The following is an 18966-nucleotide window of genomic DNA, read 5'->3' on the forward strand; positions in this document are numbered from 1 at the left end:
ATTCTGTTGCCTCTTTATGTAAATATGAGCTAAGTATAAATGCAGTTTCTATGTCATGAATATAATCCTTAAAATTATGTTAAAAATTATTTTTAAAAGTCTGAATTTTATAAGATTAGTTATCAGGTTCTTTTGAATCTAGCTGGAGATGAAAACTGAAGTGAGATTTCTTACAAAATAAGTTATCCTACACAGCTTTTATTCAGATGGTTTTCCAGAAATGTATACAGTTACTATTCCATTGCTGAAATTAACATTTGTACATTGAGAGAATATCAACTAAGTTATATTTACTGGATATGTTTTTAAGTTTTGCTCTATATTGGGAAAAAGTTGAGGTTGACTTTAAGAGTAATGTTTATGAATTGATGTGAGCAACAATTGTAGCATATTTAATTTTCTGATTTTTTTTAAAGTTAAAAGCTTCTGAAGCTGAAAAGAATGAATGGGAATTAAGTAAATCACAGCTCCAGGAAACATTAGATGAGAACAAAGAAAAAATTAAGAAGTTGGAAACCTATTGGTTAGAAGCGCAAAGCTTATGTAAAACAGTAAACGAGCATCTGAAAGAAACTCAGGAACAGTATGATGCCCTGGAGAAAAAATACAACAAAGCCAAAAAATTGCTCAAAGAATATCAGCAGAAGTGAGTTAATTATCATTTTCTTTCAGAATATCGTGCAAATCTGTGTATACAGTATACTGTATCCATACTATGCATATATGTTGGATCCTAGTGCCTTGATGTGTGGCCATAGTAACAAAAGTGATCAGTACATAATTTTGCATGATGTAGTGACCTGGAAAATATAAAACACATGAAATCTATCAAGTAAGAAGATGAAAAGAGGGGAAAGCAAATTTTAAACAAGTGGTGGTATCAGAAAATATCCTCAGCAGCATCTCACTTGAAATCTTGCATTCCAGTGGATATCGAATTAGTACTAGACAGATTCCCTCAAATGCACATTGTTATAATAGGCTATTAATTTTCAAGACACAACAAAAAGTTTAATTCATCATTTATTACCTAGATTATGACAGCTGAAGCAGATGGTGTCTTTCATTTTAAGCACCAGGGAGAAACTGATTAAGGAAAGAGGGAATTAAACTTTTTAGTTCAATATTATTGAAACAGTAAAAACTAGTAATAATAGACAAGGTCATTGAGGAGTCTTCAGAGAGAAACAGAAGGGGGAAAGAACGATAATCAGAAAAAAGTAAGGTGACGAGTATTTTAAGTCTGTAGAAAGACAACATCTGCTAACAGCAGCTCTTTCCAATTATGATTCTGATGGGACTTTAAAGGAAAACCCTCTCAGTTACCACAGTCTTTGGAAATGTCTAGTACTCTATCTGGTCAAAAGTTTTTGAAATAGTTACGGTTGCTTGAGGCCTCATGATACAGACGAGATTCTCAGTCAGTCTATCTCACCATGTTGACCCAGGTTACTTGGTGAATCCAGGGAGATTGTAAATGCTTCGATATGTCAAAGAGCGATGCTTGTAACTATGAAGGAGTCTTTAGCGTGTCATCTCATGAAAAGGGAGCCTCCTTGTTTCCAGAGCTATATCCCCCTTTTATGGATGTAATGGCTTGGAAGCTTTATATATTCACAGAGAAACAAATTGATCTATTTCTGTCTACTTTGGTAGGATCAGTTTCAGAGAATGTCACTAGAAGACTCTTGTTTAGTTCCATAGCTATATTATATCACAGGCTTCAGTTTTATCCTCTGTGATGCTTAATATTTACACATACTCTTTGGGTGAGGCCATTGACTGCACTTGGTCTTATTTAAGTAGTCTCTAGGGCTGAGAAGGTGTTACACTAGAGCCTTGATGCTTCACTGTTCTGGATGAAGGCCACTAAACTGAAATTGAATCATGATAAGGTGGATTGGTGGTTTCTAGATTTGGCAACTGGGTAAGTGACTATCCTGGATGGATACTTCCCCTGAGGGAACAGATGTGTAGCATGGGAATACCTCTGGATTTATCTCTGTGACTGGAGTCCCAGGTGGACTGTGTGACCTTTGAGTGACAGGGCCACTTTGGTTGGTCTTTGCATTACAGTGTCTTTCCAATTACAGGGAAAATCAAGGGTGCATCTATGCTGTTACGAATTTGTGAGACATTAGCATTTTTTGGCAAAGAAGGCTAAAAACCTTTTAAAACTACAACTCGCATTGTAGATTCCAAGGCACTGAGCCATGGCAGTTAAAGTAGTGTCAAACTACATTAATTCTACAGTGTAGATGTGCTCCTAGTCATAGTAGTTCATGTGCTATAGCTTCCCAGTGAGATTGTGCTCTTTGTAGGTTTTTCTTAAAGCTGACTTAGAAACTCTTATTTAAATAGTTTTACATTTTTAAGAGTTGATTTTAACTCTACACTCTCTTGCCATATAGGGATGAATTCAATTTACATATTTTAATTTAATAAATAATTAAGTATAACCAAAATCCGCAGTAGAGTTTCTCAACAGGTTGATCACTGAAGACTTGCCACCAGCTGTATACACAAGGAAATTAAATGCATGCAGGCATATTTACAACAGGGAATGTATTTAAGGCCTTAATACGAATAGAATGGAAAGTATTATTTAAGCTTACAAGTTGCTGAACTTAATTTAATGTTGGAGAGGTTTCTTTGCCCCAATAAACGTCTTTTTCAAGGTAGAAATGTTAAATATTACAAAATGTTAAATATTACAAAATATGTTTTGTCTCTTCCAAATAGAGAAGCAGAGCTCATGAAAAAAGAAAACGACCATAAAACGATTCTTGAAGAGAGAAACCAAGAACATGTAAATCAGCTCAAAGTAATGCAGGAGAAGGTAAGGTAGATTTTTTAAAAAGATAATGTTTTGTAATGTTGATAAAGTTATTCTCGGGTTTTGAAATTGTATTGTAATATTTCAGATTACAGAACTTGAAGACAAATTAAAAATATATGAGAAACTTCCTTATATGTTTGGAAATAGCACTTTGTTAGAAACTGACACACAAAATCCTGAAAAACTGACAGAATGTTTTGAAGTTAAAGATAATGTTCCAGAAATTGAGTCATCAGTGGAGAAATTAGATTTTTCTGGTAAGTAAAAGTTTTTGAACAACCCCATTATTTCTTAATTGCATATATGTTTTGTTTGCAAATAATTCAATCTTCTTAGCTAGTTTTCATTTAAAAGCTTTAGCTTTAAAGCTAACGAACAAAAAAAATACATGCATTTTTTAATCTGGATAGCAGTGGGGAAATAACTATGCGGAAATGCAATATTTTCTGCAGCATTACAAAGCTGGGATTGGGTAATATGCTGGACTGCGGTCCTCATCATCCTTTGCCATTGGTTTGGTTGATAGAGACTGTTGAGAGTTACAATGTAAATGCATTAAAATATTAGTATAACATTAAAAAGCAATTAAACCCTTTGTCATTACATTCACAAAGTTTTAGTTCAGTTACTTAAAACTAAATTTTAATTCTTGAAAGAACATTAATTTTGATGACAGAGGTTGAAGAATGAGTGAGAAATATTTCACTCCTGGGGTATCCTTTCTAAGATGAATGTGAATTTGTTATAGATTTTGATACCTTTGTTGGAGACACACAGAGGTTAGACACCAGTGCCCATAAAGCAAAAGCTCAGCTCGCCTTGAAAGTAAAACGTCAGCCACCTTCTCGGTCAAAGTTAAAAGAATCTCTTGGAGCTGGACAAAAAGATACACATTCACAGGTACAATGTTCACATTATTTATTTTTTATTCAATAAAATATTGTACAGCTACCATTTGAAACTTTGTCAATGTATTTAATGAGATCTAATACTCTAAATATTTCTGATAGGTATCTCATAAGGTCTAGTATTTCCTTTCTTCTGCCAGTCTTTCAAATAAACAAGTGAATTTTGTTAATTATTAAGCATTATTTGGTTGCATTAACTTTACTCTAAATGCAAATAGATCTGAAGTGCAAGTTCTCGGGAAGACTTTTGACAAGAATTCTTTATTGTTAAGCCCCTTGAATACAAATGAATGTAAAGGGAAATGGGACATCCAAGACTATTATAAGGATAGAATTCAGTAGAACTTAGTTTTATGTACAATAATTATGTGGAAGAACTCTTCTCATTCTTAGAACACAAATAACCTGAATAGGAAAGATGCTTCTTCTGAATGGTCACTCTAGAATCCACACCTGTGGTATCTCCTGCGTCCACGCAGCTTTTTCGGATGATCTCTTGCAAAGCTTTGCTCCATTGAGGACTCCAGCCCCACCCCTCCCCATTAGTAATAAAGCCAGGCTGCGGGGCTTGAGGCCTTAGTTCCTTTCATCCGCGAAAGCAGCATCATCGGATTATATCTCCTTTTGACTTTAGATTTTGGACTTGGCTAAGGACTCCTTTACTATTCCTTGGACTTTCAGACTTAGACTTTCCTCCCTGTTAAGGACAGTATGGCTGCTTCTGCGTGCGGTGTGAGGGGAAGCTACCTCAGGGAGACCCCCATCCCCTCTGTGTTTTGTGTCGCCGAGGCGACCTTCCGGTTCCCTCGTACATTGCCACCGCATCTGTACAGACGTAAGCCACGTTGAGCACAGCCCTTGCAGCTGTAGACTCACCTTCTCCTTCCTGCTTGCTGCTTCGGCGGGGTGGTGGGAGCGGCAAAAAGATCTTCCGCCCCTCTGGCAGAGGCTCAGGAAGCTGGCACCAACTAAGTGTAGAAGGAAGTCAAACCGGCTTCCGGCTTCTAGCGTGCCTATTGCGCAATGCTCCCTTCCCTTGGCAGCGGCAGCGCATCCTTTAGAGCCCCCTTTCGCTGCCTCCTTTGCCTCAGCAGGCAGGGGGAGCGCCTCTCCCTGCCATGCTTCTGCTTCCTCCCGAGGAGAGCAAACTTCTGGCAGCCACGCCGCCCACATGAGTGATGGCTTGCCAGGGCACTGGGGCTCAGCTCCTAGAGGATGACCCCCTTGAGGGTAGCTCTCGTGGCCTCCCACTTCAGACAGTGCCTTATAGCCTCACCCAGCCAGCTGCACTTCAAACTGCATTTCAAGCTGCAGGTATGCCTCCTTTTCAATCTGTTTGGCCAGCCTCTCAGCAAGCTGGCTGGTATTATTTGCCCCAACCTCCAGTCTCAAATTGTTACTATCCTTATAATTTTGGTGCTTCTTTTGTGCAGCCCAATCAGTTTCTAAGATAAAGAATTATTATTCTGATTTTGATTCTGATTCTTCTGTTGATGATGAGGACATTTTAATGCAATGTAGTTCATCTGCAGGCTCTGCTTCTGAGGATCCTTCCTCTTTTTCATTGTTGATTATTCGTTTGGCTCATTCCCTTCAATTACTTACGGTGTCTTCAGCTGATGACCTTGTTGATGATTTATTGTTTTCTCCTGATCAGCAGAAAGAGAAAGTGCCCAGTACTGTACTTCCTGCGCTTCATTATTTGTTGAAACTTGCAAAACCTCAGAGTGGACCTCCCATCTTCTGTGCCTCCTGTGTCTATATGGTAAAGACTGTCTATATGTTTAGACACAACACAACTTCTTCAGCACAATGGTTAACAAAGCCTACAAAACCTAATTCTGTTGTAGTGAAGGTAATGCAACCTGAGAAATCAAAGAAACTACAAGCTACTCCACCAGACAAAGAGGGCAAGAAGATGGATGGCTGTGGGGGAAAAGGTCCACACTGCTGCCAGCTTGGTTACCCGAATGGCCCATTATCAGGCCTATATGGCAGCTTATCAGTCCTATTTACAGAGCACCTTGACACCTTATTTGGACATGATTCCACCTGAACAGCAACAGTTACCAAGAACTCTTCATCAGGAAGGAATCAATTTAGCACTTCATCAGAAGGATTTAGCTAAATATGGGGCTGACACAGCAGGCAAAATGTTTGCAGCAGCAACAGCTATTCGACGCCATGCGTGGCTTAGGTCTTTGACGCTCTCTGCAGAAGGTAGAGCTATGGCGGAAGAACTACCAATGTCTGAAAACAATTTATTTCATCCTGACACAGACGCTGAACTAAAAAAGTACACAGAAGATCAAGAAAGCAGTACAGAAGTTTGGTTTTTCTCAGCAGTCTAACTATCAGCCTAGATTTCGGTGGCCAACCCCCCAACCACTTTACTGCCAGGGGACGTCAGTCCACTAAACCAGGGGACGTCAGTCCACTAAAGGGAAGCAACAGGACCAGGGTCGGTGTCATTTTTGACAACCCTGTGCCTTTTTCTTTGGGTGATGGGAATCCTCCTCTTTCACTGGGTGAACCTTGCACTTCTTCTGTTCAGTCCACTTCCCCCTGTTTTTGGAGACCGGTTAGCTCCATTTGTTGAGGCCTGGCGTGCTATAACGTTAGACGCTTGGGTGCTAGAAATTGTGGAACATGGTTATGCCACTGAATTTTTTGAACAACCCTCTGTGGGAACTGTTCGAGTCACCCCTCATTCTGCGCTTTGGCAAGAAGTTCTTACTTTACTTGAGAAAGGGGCTATAAAACCCTTATCGCCCTCTATGTTTCCTTTTTCTTTTTTCTCTAAATATTTTTTAGTTTCTAAATAATAATAATAATAATAATAATAATAACTTTATTTTTATACCCCGCCCCATCTCCCCGAAGGGACTCGGGGTGGCTTACATGGGGCTTGGCCCGATAAAACAAACAAATAACAGTAACAAAGCAATAAAACAATTATCCCAGTAAAAAACATCAACATCAATAAAAAACAATCATTAAAATCAACAAGCAGGATACAGTATTAAAAACAGGAGACTAAGTTGTAGATCCCAGGCAAAGTGCAGAGTATTACGAAATGGGGAAAGGAAATTTCATAGTTGAATGGACAATAAAGTGCGGTATAAAATGACAAGACAACAACAATGGGACTATTATGGAATGGACAGATAGATCAATCCAGCAACAATTAAACATTGAAGGCCTTTTGGAAGAGCCAGTTTTTAAAGCTCTTCCGGAAGGAGAGGAGGGTAGGGTGGAGGTCTCCGTCCTATTTTGGATCTTAGAGGGCTGAAAGTATACATTATTTATCGTCGTTTTCAGATGGTGACTTTATCAATCATCCTCCCCGTTTTGCCTAGCAATGCTTGGTTTGCGATCTTAAAGATGCTTATTTTCATGTGGCAATTAGATGCCAAGATCATAGATTTTTGTCTTTTATGGCTAATGGCCAAGCTTTTTGTTTTTGCGTTCTCCCCTTTGGCATTTCTACAGCTCCCAGGGTGTTTACCAAGGTGATGGCGGTGTGGCAGCGGTGGCAGCTCACCTTAGAGAGCACGGTGTAGTGGTCTATCCCTATATCTATGATTGGTTACTGGTCGCTAGAACAATATTCAGTTTACTTTGTCATTACAGAAACTGGGCCTTATTATCAACAAGGACACGTCTCATCTTCAACGCTGCCAAACTACTTAATTTATTGGGGCTGTCTTGGACTCCCGTTAGGCAAGAGCATACCTTCCAGAACACAGATTCCAAAATCTTCGTACTCTGGCTCTTCGAGTAATAGCAAAGACATCCGTTTGGGCCAGGGACATTCAGTGCCTACTCGGGCATATGGCTTCTACTACGGGAGTGACTCCATTTGCTTGGCTACATCTTTGACCACTTCAAATGTGGTTCATCAGGACATTTCATCTTTTAAACGACAGCCCCAACAGGCGTTTGCTAATCCCTGCGGCTGTTTGTCACACTCTACAGTGGTGGACTCACCGATCCAACCTGTGCGTTGGGGACTTCCATTTTGTCCCTCCAAGCCTTTGATGCTGCTGTCAACCGATGCAATGGCTACTGCGGAGATGCGTTGCCTTTCCTGGAAAACGGCCTTTTTGGTGGCAATTACATCTGCTCGTCGCGCCAGTGAGCTTACTGCCTTTAGGGTTGATGATCCTTACCTTAAGTTTCATAAAGACAAAGTTGTCCTTCGAACGGACATTTCTTTTTAGCCCAAGGCTGCATCTCAGTTTCACATGTCTCAGGACATTGTGCTACCGACATTGTTTCCAAATCCATCTACACCTCTTGAGCAATCATTGCACCATCTTGATGCGCGTAGAGCTCTATCTTTTTATGTACATTGCACAGCTCCATTGCGGAAGTCACCAAGATTGTTTGTCAAGTACCGTGAGGACACTATTGGCCTTCCAATTTCCACTCAGAGATTGGCAGCTTGGATAGTTTCAACTATCCAGTTAGCTCATGAGATGGAAGGACTGTTGAGGTCTTCAGATTGTGCTTGGTCTGAAACCTTCCCAGCAGCCCTTCCTGGGAGTACATGACTCCGACAGTTACGCCTGCAGGTTCATTGGAATACACAAGGCCCCTCAGCAGGACAAGGTGACAATCCATTGAGGGGATGTACTCTTATCACTCATATATGGAAGAAGTAATTTGGTGTCATGAAGAAAGGGTCATCACAGAGTAAATATTTCTGAAATAGCATTTAACAGCAGGGGTGCTATGACAGAAAAGGATTCATTCCAGTAGATAACTATCTAAGTTCAGTTGAGGACAGCCATGACAGACTTAAGGTGCTAGTGTCATTAAATGGAAAAATGCATACAGGAAAATGTAGCCATTTAGAATCTTGTTATATATACTTTAAAATTGATATTAATTGTTGTTTTTTAACTTTTTTCAGAGTGTGGATGATAAAAATGACGAGATAGAGAAAACTGTTGTAATTGGTTCTTCAGTGGTGACAGAGAAGATCACTTCATCACAGCAGAGTGATGTAGATCAGAGCACTGATAAACATGAGTGTGCTGAAACTACTGAGAGCTTGTTAGAATCAAGTCCTTCCATTTCTGTACACTCTTCTCCTATTTATAAGCCACAGACGGAGAGTAATTCTGGAGTAACTCAACCAGTCACAAATGATGATACTGCTCCAAATTCTCCTTCGGGATACTGTCGAAACGTAAAGACCAGAGAATCAAAAGGAAAAGGGAAAATGAACAAAGGTAACATGAAAAACATCGCTTTAAAGCTTTTAATAATCTTGGCTTACTATTCCAACATTCCTTTCCAAAAAGTTGCATTGTGTGGTACTGGTAGAAAAGCAGCAATGGTTAACGTTCGAAGTTTATTCAGAAAATAATTAGAAGTTGAATTTCCTCCTTAAAATTTTTACATATGTTACAAATGAAGGTACAAGATCCTGAATTGTAAGAAACAGTTGAACTAATTAAATGGAACTTCTATGCCTTTGTCAGTTTTATGAGAAGCACCCTCTCTGAAAAGCAATAAAAGCAGAAGAAACTACCAACATCAATAAAACAAGGAAAATTATTTTGCATATTCCATAGTGCTGAGTTGGCATAAGGCATTCACATCCATAACATGAACTGAGACAAGAAAACAAAAAGCCGAAGTTGCCATGATATATTGTACAATGTGAAGTGTGCATGGTCTTGCATATACATTTTCAAGAAATAATTGGGGTGAGGAGTAAATATATAAACACCTTAAACATATTATTCATCGTTCTAAAAATAATTCCATAGTCCAACTCCCCACGTCTCCCATTTTTACTGGGAAAAAGACCTTCAGGGGAAAATATCTGAGTAAAGGTTTCCCCCCAGGATTTTTGTGTCTTTCCCCTAGGTCTTCACATCTTGAATGCCAATAGGCAGCATGCAGTCACATCCTTGGTATCAATATCAATGGATCAATCCGCAATTGCATTATCATAACAAACAAGTCACACAACTCTGCCTTCTTAGCTATGAATTCTTCTATGTGTGAGTCAGTATAAACATTATTCACACTGAAAACCCCCAATTCATGCATTAAAGGAAGCAAGTATTAGTCTTGCCTTGTGGGATTAAGTTAAAAATAATTGTCTAAGTACCTATACCCACACGTTATTTTTTCAAATGTGAACATTTCACAGTGCATTTTTTCTAATGTACTGTGAAATGTCACATTAAATTTATTGTGATGGAAATAAATTTTTCATCTGTATTTGCCAGGTCAGTGTCCCTTTAGTTATCTTCTGTCAACTCATTGAAACCAAGAAATATATTTTTCAATGTTTGCTAGTTTAATGCAGTTTCTATTCTCTTTACATACATATGATCTTTAAACTTGATATTTTCTTGAAGTGGGAAATGTGTTTGTCTTATATCAATATTGTTATTCAACACAGATGACAAAAAACTCGAAGAAAAGACTGAATTAAGTGAAGGTGCTTTGGTGGCGAAGTCCAAAAGGCGTTTTCCAGATTTTGGGTAGGCGTTTGGTTAGTGTTGTTGTAACTGATCTGCAGTTATGCAATATAACAGAGTGAGCTAAATGATTATCTGAATTATTGGTATTTGAGAATAGTTGTGTATGACCAAATGAAAACTGAAAATACAACTGTGTGCAATAGATCTTTGTAATAAAGTTTCATAATTTGCATTGTGCCACAGGAGACTTTTAGTACACTTGGTATTTCAATCAGTCAAAATTTTATTACAGTCCAAAGACCCAATTGGCCCAGCAGTAAACAGTGCACAACTGCAAACAGATGAATAAACTGATAAACCTAGTTAAATGTAGGATGACATTTAATACAAAATGCATATGAACAAGAGTAAGGACACTGCAAATAGATACAGGACAAGTTTCGGCCTGAGTCTAATACAGATGTTTAATACAGTAGAGTCTCACTTATTCAACATAAACGGGCCGGCAGAATGTTGGATAAGCGAAAATGTTGGATAATAAGGAGGGATTAAGGAAAAAACTATTAAATGTCAAATTACATTATGATTTTACAAACTAAGCACCAAAACATCAAGTTTTACAACAAATTTGCCACTTGTTTGGGAGTGTGGCTGCACTTGTGTTGTTGGGCATGTTGGCCTGCAGCGGGTTGCTGCCTAGAGAAACAGCTGTGGGAGGCAGACTGCGTTGGATAATACAGAATGTTGGATAAGCGGTTAGATAAGGGAGACTTTAATGTACTTGGTATTTGGGTTTTTTAAAACTATAAATGGCAGGTAATAAGAAATCAGCACCTTCTGAACAAACTTAAATTGAGGGAGACAGCTAAGCTAGTGACAGCCAAGAAAGCATCTATCCTTGTAGAATAAATGTGTTTTGTTTACCAGTTATGTAAATACAGAGTTCACATCTGTTTTCTGCAGCATTTACTATATTCTGTTCTACTATCGAATATTTTGCAATGTGAAAAACAAGGTGACTTGTAATTTGACATAGCATGGCAACTACTGTATTAGTTAATGGTGCATTGCAAATGTCTTAAGATAAATCAATTTTGTTTGGTGAAATCTTCACATTAGCTATGTTAAGACTATTTTCTTGATTTTAGGGGCCTACGAAAATCTGGTGGCAAAGGCAAGAAGCAAGAAAAAGAAAATACGAGGGGCTCTCTGGACAGCCGGTATTTATAGATGCAAATTACATTTTTAACTATGCATTCCAAGTCAAAAAATTGATTTGGATGTAAATCATTTTTCTGAATGAATGTAAATGATTTTTGGTTTTCTTGAGCAACAACATTTTAAAAAGTGAGGCATTTCAGGTATAATTCCACTTCCTAAAAAGATTTTAAACTAGACCTTTATCTATTTATTTATTTATTTATCCCGCCATCTCCAACAGATGCTCTGCTGCCAGAGCAAAGAGGGAGCCAGCAAAGACAGTTCCAGCTTGTCTCCTTTGCATCACCTGTGGGCCCCTCCCACCAGTAACATGCTATGCTAATTTTATTTATATATGTGTGTGTCTGTGTGTGTGTGCGTAAAAGATAAAGGTTTCCCCTGACGGTAAGTCTAGTCATGTCTGACTCTGGGGGTTGGTGCTCATCTCCATTTCTAAGACGAAGAGCTGGCGTTATCTGTAGACACCTCCAAGGTCATGTGGCCGGCATGACTGCATGGAGCGCCGTTACCTTCCTGCCGAAGCAGTACCTATTGATCTACTCACATTTGCATGTTTTCGAACTGCTGGGTTGGCAAGAATATATATGTGTATATATGTGTATATGTATATGTACACACATACATATACACATACATATATACATATGTACCTATATACATATATATAATATAATTTACAATAATATATAATATTATAATATATTGTATATGCATATAATATTAATAATATTATTTTGTAATACAATATAATACTAATAATATAATATAATAATGTTAAATATATATTATATATTACATGTAATATTAATAATAATATTACAATATATTGATATAGTACAATATAGTAATTTATTGCCAGTATTGTGCTATGCTAATATTATAATACTATATGTAAATTTTATTTTTTAAGCTGCTCTGAGTCCCCTTCGGGGTGAGAAGGGCGGGATATATATGTATTAAATAAATAAATAAATAATAGTTTGAAAAAATGACCTATATTTTTGAAATACATAAAAGACAATAATCCTACCTTTTGAAGTACTATATATTAAATGCTTTAAATCTTGTACTGAAAAGTGAACATATCAAGATGAACTACTAAATGTGATCAGAAGTAAAATATATTTAATGGTCTACAGTTATGCTGATAAGATTTCTACAGATTATTTATGAAAATGTTACCTTATTTCAGGGGGTCCAGAGAACTACTGGAAGACTCTGCCAACAATTTATCTGCATCAGATTCAGACTCTCCAATTCCTACTTGCATGCCTTTCTCTTGGTTTGGAGATAGTCATAAAGAACACAGTTCTAGTAGTACCCTGAGCTTTTCCCACAGTGGGCACGATGTTGTCTTGGAACAGAGTCAAGAAAAGAACAGAAGCAAAGTACGTGTAGTCTTTTTTCTAAATTTTGAACATTTGGATGTGATGATTGTTGCTCAAGAGTTTAATGCTTTGGGGTCATATGTACAAACTGAAAACAAACCCATTGTGATTTTCTTAGGCACTCTCCCAGAAAATTACTGATTTTAAACTATAATTACTATGAGAGTTTCAAAAACTTATCACATATTTTCCTCAAGATGTGAAGAAAAAAAGCACATAGCAAATGTATTTTGCTTTTATATTAGAACCAAGAGGTCTGATTTTTTTAAGTATGTAGGAATGGATCCAGAATTTGCTTTTGCCAAAAGGCAAGGTTCCTGAATTGGGCACAACATGGTCCAGTCACTGAGAAGGGGGCAGTGTTTGGGTTTTTTTCTTCTAATTCTTCTAACTATGTTTCATGCTGGGCCAAAATATCCCTCAGATCTCCAGCTTTCAGATGCATAACATCCTACAAGTAGAAGGAAGGATAAGTGAAAATTATTATCCTGTATTGCGCCAGTGGAAGCCCTTCGTTGCACCAAAGCTTTCTTTAAAGAAAAGGAACTTTTTTGTGTGGAAAATACTACTTTGTTCTAAGCCTCCACAATTTACAGTCATCTGAGCATACTTGTTTTCAGTACAGTTTCACTTTGATTCTTCTTTCCTACTTCTTTTAAATGAGGACAGTTTCTCTTCTTAAATGCAGGCTATGATTAATAAAACAGCACAGCTGAATCTAATAACTAAATGTGAAAGAGAAATCAGTAAACTGTTTATTCTCTAAAAAAAACCTAGCTTCCCAAAACATACTGATATTGAGGTGCAGGACTTTACTAGGTGGCTGTCAATGTATGAAGAACATAACATAGTAAAAGGTAAAGATTTTCCCCTGACGTTAAGCCTAGTCATGTCCGACTGTGGGGGTTGGTTTTCATCTCCATTTCTAAGCTGAAGAGCCGGCGTTGTCCGTAGACACCTCCAGGGTCATGTGGCCAGTGTGACTTCATGGAGCTCCGTTACATTCCAGCTGGAGCGGTACCTATTGATCTACTCACATTTGCATGTTTTAGAACTGCTAGATTGACAGAAGCTGGGGCTAACAGTCGGACCTAACTCCGCTCCCCAGATTCGACCACCGACCTTTTGGTCAGCAAGTTCAGCAGTTCAGCGGTTTAACCTGCTGCACCACCGGGAAGCTCATATAGGATGTAAAATATATGCATAACATATAGGATGTAAAATCAGTGATTTCATGACAGACCTTTTCTCTTTTTTTCTTAAGAAACAACAAAGTTAACATTTCCCCTTTAAGCTACCCTGTTTAGAAAGAGCAGTGCAATATTTTTTGGAAAGCTAGAGATTTTTTCTTTTTCCAGTAGTTTGAAAAATATACAGCTTTACTTCATGGCAACTATGATATAAGATTCCTTTTTCAAATAACAACAGATTAGATAACAAAGGAGGTTCCCTTGCTGAAAAGTGTATAGTCAAGACTTAAAATACCTTTAATTTTTTTTGTTCTTGAATAAACTTATTCCTGTAATAGATGAGGTTGCCTGCAGTCAAAAATGATGTTTAATGTTGAAGTCATTGTCCTTATCCATCAGTGATACTTTATGTACTTGCATGCCTTGTCTTTTCTATATGACTTTGGTAGATCATACTTAGTTTTTAATTTTTCTATAACTTATTTTCTTTTCCTTTTTTTGATTTCTTGATTGTTTCAGTATCTAAATTAATCTCATGCATACATTGCAAGCTATCTGTACTTTACTTTTTCTTTGGCCCAGAACATGCATCACTTGAAAGATTGTACTATTTGTTAACAGATGCTCAAAATTATATCTTTTTCTATAAATGTACTCAATTGCTTATGACTGTGATAGATAAATATGATTCTATTGAGTAGATATGCATAATTTTAGGATTGTGTAATTTTTGCAAGCAAAATTGGTTGACTCAAGAATGGAATTTTGAGACACCCTCCCTGCTCTCTTCCTCTGGAGTGGAAAACAAAGGTGTCAAATACTAATCCAGTTGCCATGCCATAGTCATGTCCATCTTTAGAACTTCTCAGATTCTGTGTCTCTGGTCTTAGCAGCCCTATCCAGGAGGCTGTTGCAAGCATGCTTTTACCACTACTATCATTATTGTTATTTATATCCCTCCTTTTTCTCAACCATAGGATTCAAGGCAACTTTAAAATGAAAGTGAAAATGAAAATGAAAACAGATAAGGAGAAAACCCTATATAAACATACAAAAAGTATACAAGTAATTTTTACAATAGAAAGAAATTTTAAAACATTATCTATTGAAAAATGAGAAATACATCACATTATTAAAATACCTTCCTAACAACCTGTTTTTAAAAGCCACCCTTTTCTGCAAGAACAACACCACAGAGTGTATCTTTTCTGGTTTGAGAGCAGCCATCAAGAAGGGCATCTCCTATATACCTGCCCAGATGGCCTTTGATAGTGATGGGATATTCTGGACTTCTCAAAATCTAGGCAAACTCATGTGGGAAAATACTCCTTTGGGTAACCGGATATGAATTTTATAGAGCTTTATAAGTCATAGCCAGCCCTTCAGATTGTGCCCAGAAACAGATGTTTATTTAGACACTTTTTATCCTAACTGCCAAAAACTATTGTATGGCTGATGGGAATTCAGTAGTATGGTTAGTCAAAATTAAGCCACCTGTTTTCTTATCTTTCTTGAAGTTAAATGCCTCCAGTTAAGCTGTTAGAAAGATTCCCCAGGTTTTTAAATTTGGAATTACGTCTTAGCTAAGATCCACGTGTATACTTCTGCTGATTAAATTACTATTGTCAGCAGAATTGGGAGGGAGGGAAACACGCAACCAGATTGTCTTAAAGGTCTTTTCTGTCAGGCTGGAAAACCTTTCAGAGCAATTTTTTGGGCAACAAGAAAAGAAAGAAATGTTTGTGGTTAGTGTGACATTAGATTTATGGCCGTATCTGGAATTCACTATGTACCCTATTTTATAAATAATTATGATTGAATACATTAAGAAACCCATTAAGTCTTATTAAGTCCATGTTTATGTTTATTGGGGTGCACCGATTGGTATCGTTTCATCATTACAAATGGTCTTCCACTTTTGGAAATGCTGTTTTCATTTTTGCACATATTTAAAAAATTCCATGCTTTAATTTTGCTTTCAGAAAACATTTAAAATGCTATTTCATAAGTGTTGTGCTTATGCTGGTTGTCTTTTTGTTGCTGGTTTTTGTGCTATTGGATGCAGTTCAGTATTTCTTGTTTACCCCGTGATATGTGCCTAGTAATTGAAGAGCTGCTCTAAGGACATCTGGCTGGTTAGAAGAAAATTTATTTCTTCTAAAGCATGAAAAGTAATTTGTAGAATGGAATACAAGTATTTTAGTTCAGGAAACATTTGAGTATAAGCACTATAAAGACTGCAAATTTATGGCCACTGGGCAGCTCTGTTGCAACAATCCTGAAATAAAACACACACCCCATTTCATTTTAGGTATCTATTGCTTAGTCAACACTGTAGAGCTGTTGTGTTAACATTTTTGGACAGTCTGTGTGTTTAGGTTAGACTAACATTTTAAATTCTACATTCGTATTTATGTTTTTATGAACCCTCTGCAGAAGGCCACTGAAATACATGCACAGGCTAAGATACATTCAACTTTTTCTGAGCACTTGGAGACCTATCTCCCTTTTTCCAGTGGATTCCTTTGGATTTTCTCCAGTATTTCCCCATTCTAATGCAAACATTAAAATCCAAAGAGTTTTAAAAATAAAATTTAGTGGATGGACATTGTGAAATGAATAGAATTACTTCATCTGCATTTTCTCAGTCTGTATTTTTCCTTCCTTGTCCCTTTGAGTATTTAGATTTAGTTTATCCATACTGATAATACCTATTAGTTTAAATATCCATTCTTCTGAAGTAGGGATTTCTTTTGTTCTCCATTTCCTTGCCTACACGATTCTATCTGCTGTCGTCAATTAGCAGAATGACGTCTATCACTATTTTTGTCTATCTCTACCATTCCTAGAAGGAAGTATTCAGGTTTTAATTCCAGGTTCATGTCAAGTATTTTATGTGTTTTTTCTCATATATCCCTCCAACATTTTTAGCGTATATACAATTCTACCATATGAGCTGGCCTTGAAAGGATTATGGGCAAACATTTTATAAATCATTTGATTCTTCAGTCCTAGGTACCGATTCTTTTCTTGCTTTGGGACACACACTTGACCTAGTTTTTATTGCGGACGGTGGTATGGTTGGGGTGGAAGAGCAAAATATTCTTCCATTGTCATGGTCCGACCACCATCTGGTCACTTTAAGACTAACCGCAACCGCTAACCTCCGCAGGGGTGGTGGACCAAAGGCTGGATGGCCATCTGTCGGGGGTGCTTTGAATGCGATTTCCTGCTTCTTAGCGGGGGGTTGGACTAGATGGCCCATGAGGTCTCTTCCAACTCTACTATTCTATGATTCTATGACCGATTAAGATGGTCCGCCCAAGGAAGCTTATGGATCCAGATAGTTTCCTGAGGTCTCTTGGGGATCTTCTTGTCATAGAGGCTGACGATCCTGTCGGCGCCTTGGTTGATAGCTATAACAGCGAGATGACCAGGGCGATAGACACGATTGCCCCTGAACAGCCCCTCTATCTGCCGACTCACTAGGGCTCCCTGGTTCACAGAGGAGCTGGCTGTGATGAAGCGGATGAGAAGGGGTCTAGAGTGCAGAAAACTCGCAGGGTAGCCGACCGAGCACGGGCTAGAGCCACCATTAAGACCTACTCCGCGGCTTTTCTGGCAGCCAGAAAGGCTTTCTCGACTACCTGCATAGCATCTGCAGCTAATAGACCAACGGAGTTGTTTCGGGTTGTTGGGAAGCTCCCCCACCCATCGGGGGGGGGGGGGGGGACCTCTGACAACCTGGCAATCCAGTGCAGCGATTTCGCACACTTTTTTGCAGATAAAGTCGCTCAGATACGCTTTGAGTGTTACTGCAATGCCAGGTGAGGTGCCTGAGGCATCTGTCTGTCCGATTTTGATTGATTCATTTTGGCTTGTGCAACCCAATGACGTGGACAAGATCCTTGGAGCGGTGATAGCAACCACCTGTATTCTTGACCCTTGCCCTTCTTGGTTAATCAAACTGACCAAGGGAGATCTGGTAATTTGGTTTGAGAAAATAATAAATTCCTTATTGGAGCAAGGGATTTTTCCATCTAGCCTAAAACAAGCAATAATTAGGCCCATTTAAAAAAAAGGCATCCCTGGATTCCTCAATTCTTAATAACTATAGGCCGATCTCCGATCTCCCTTTTTTGGGCAAGGTGTTGGAGCGGGTAGTTGCCTCTTAGCTCCAGGGATTCTTGGAAGATACCGATTTTCTAGACCATTCACAGTCTGGCTTCAGACCTGGTCACAGTACTGAGACGGCTCTGGTCGCCTTGGTGGATGACCTCTGCAAAGGGCTAGATAGGGGGAGTGTGTCCCTTCTGGTTCTCTTGGACATCTCAGTGGCTTTCGATACCATTGACCATGGTATCCTTCTGGGACGGCTTTCTGGGATGGGCTTCGGGGGCACTGCGCTCCAGTGGCTCCAGTCCTTGGAGGGCAGTTCCCAGTTGGTGAAGCTGGGGGAGACCTGCTCGGACCCCTGGCAATTGACCTGTGGGGTCCCGCAAGGTTCTATTTTATCCCCCATGCTTTTCAACATCTACATGAAACCACTGGGCGAGGTCATCCAGAGTTTTGGAGTTGGGTGCCATCTCTACGCAGATGACACTCAACTCTACTACTCATTTCCAAGGAAGTCCCTCAGATACTGAACCAGTGGCTGGCTGCTGTAATGGCCTGGATGAGGGCGAACAAGCTGAAACTTAATCCTGACAAGACAGAGGTCCTCGAGGTCAGTCGTAAGTCTGATCGGGGAATAGGGTGGCAACCTGTGCTTGACGGGGTCGCACTCCCGCTGAAGGTTCAGGTCCACAGCTTGGGGGGCCTCCTGGATTCAGCGCTGACACTTGATGCTCAGGTGTCGGCGGTGGCCAGGAGGACCTTTGCACAACTAAAACTTGTGCGCCAGCTGCGACCGTACCTTGTGAAGTCTGACTTGGCCACGGTGGTCCATGCCTTAGTCACCTCTGGACTAGA

At 38.8% G+C, this 18966-nt stretch overlaps 1 protein-coding gene across 2 annotated transcripts in view; it reads left to right on the forward strand.

Annotated features, from left to right (window-relative positions):
- Nucleotides 1-18966, forward strand: part of LOC100555294 (neurabin-1) — a 57142-nt gene that overhangs the window by 24216 nt on the left and 13960 nt on the right. For both annotated transcript variants that reach the window (XM_062969179.1, XM_062969180.1), the window contains exons 9-16: nucleotides 417-646; nucleotides 2743-2839; nucleotides 2925-3096; nucleotides 3588-3739; nucleotides 8666-8987; nucleotides 10175-10256; nucleotides 11345-11416; nucleotides 12610-12805. In XM_062969179.1, the coding sequence (XP_062825249.1) occupies nucleotides 417-646; nucleotides 2743-2839; nucleotides 2925-3096; nucleotides 3588-3739; nucleotides 8666-8987; nucleotides 10175-10256; nucleotides 11345-11416; nucleotides 12610-12805 (1323 nt within the window). The remainder of the gene's footprint in view (nucleotides 1-416; nucleotides 647-2742; nucleotides 2840-2924; nucleotides 3097-3587; nucleotides 3740-8665; nucleotides 8988-10174; nucleotides 10257-11344; nucleotides 11417-12609; nucleotides 12806-18966) is intronic.

This window comes from Anolis carolinensis, chromosome 1, assembly GCF_035594765.1.
Source record: "Anolis carolinensis isolate JA03-04 chromosome 1, rAnoCar3.1.pri, whole genome shotgun sequence".
NCBI classification, from domain to species: domain Eukaryota; kingdom Metazoa; phylum Chordata; class Lepidosauria; order Squamata; family Dactyloidae; genus Anolis; species Anolis carolinensis.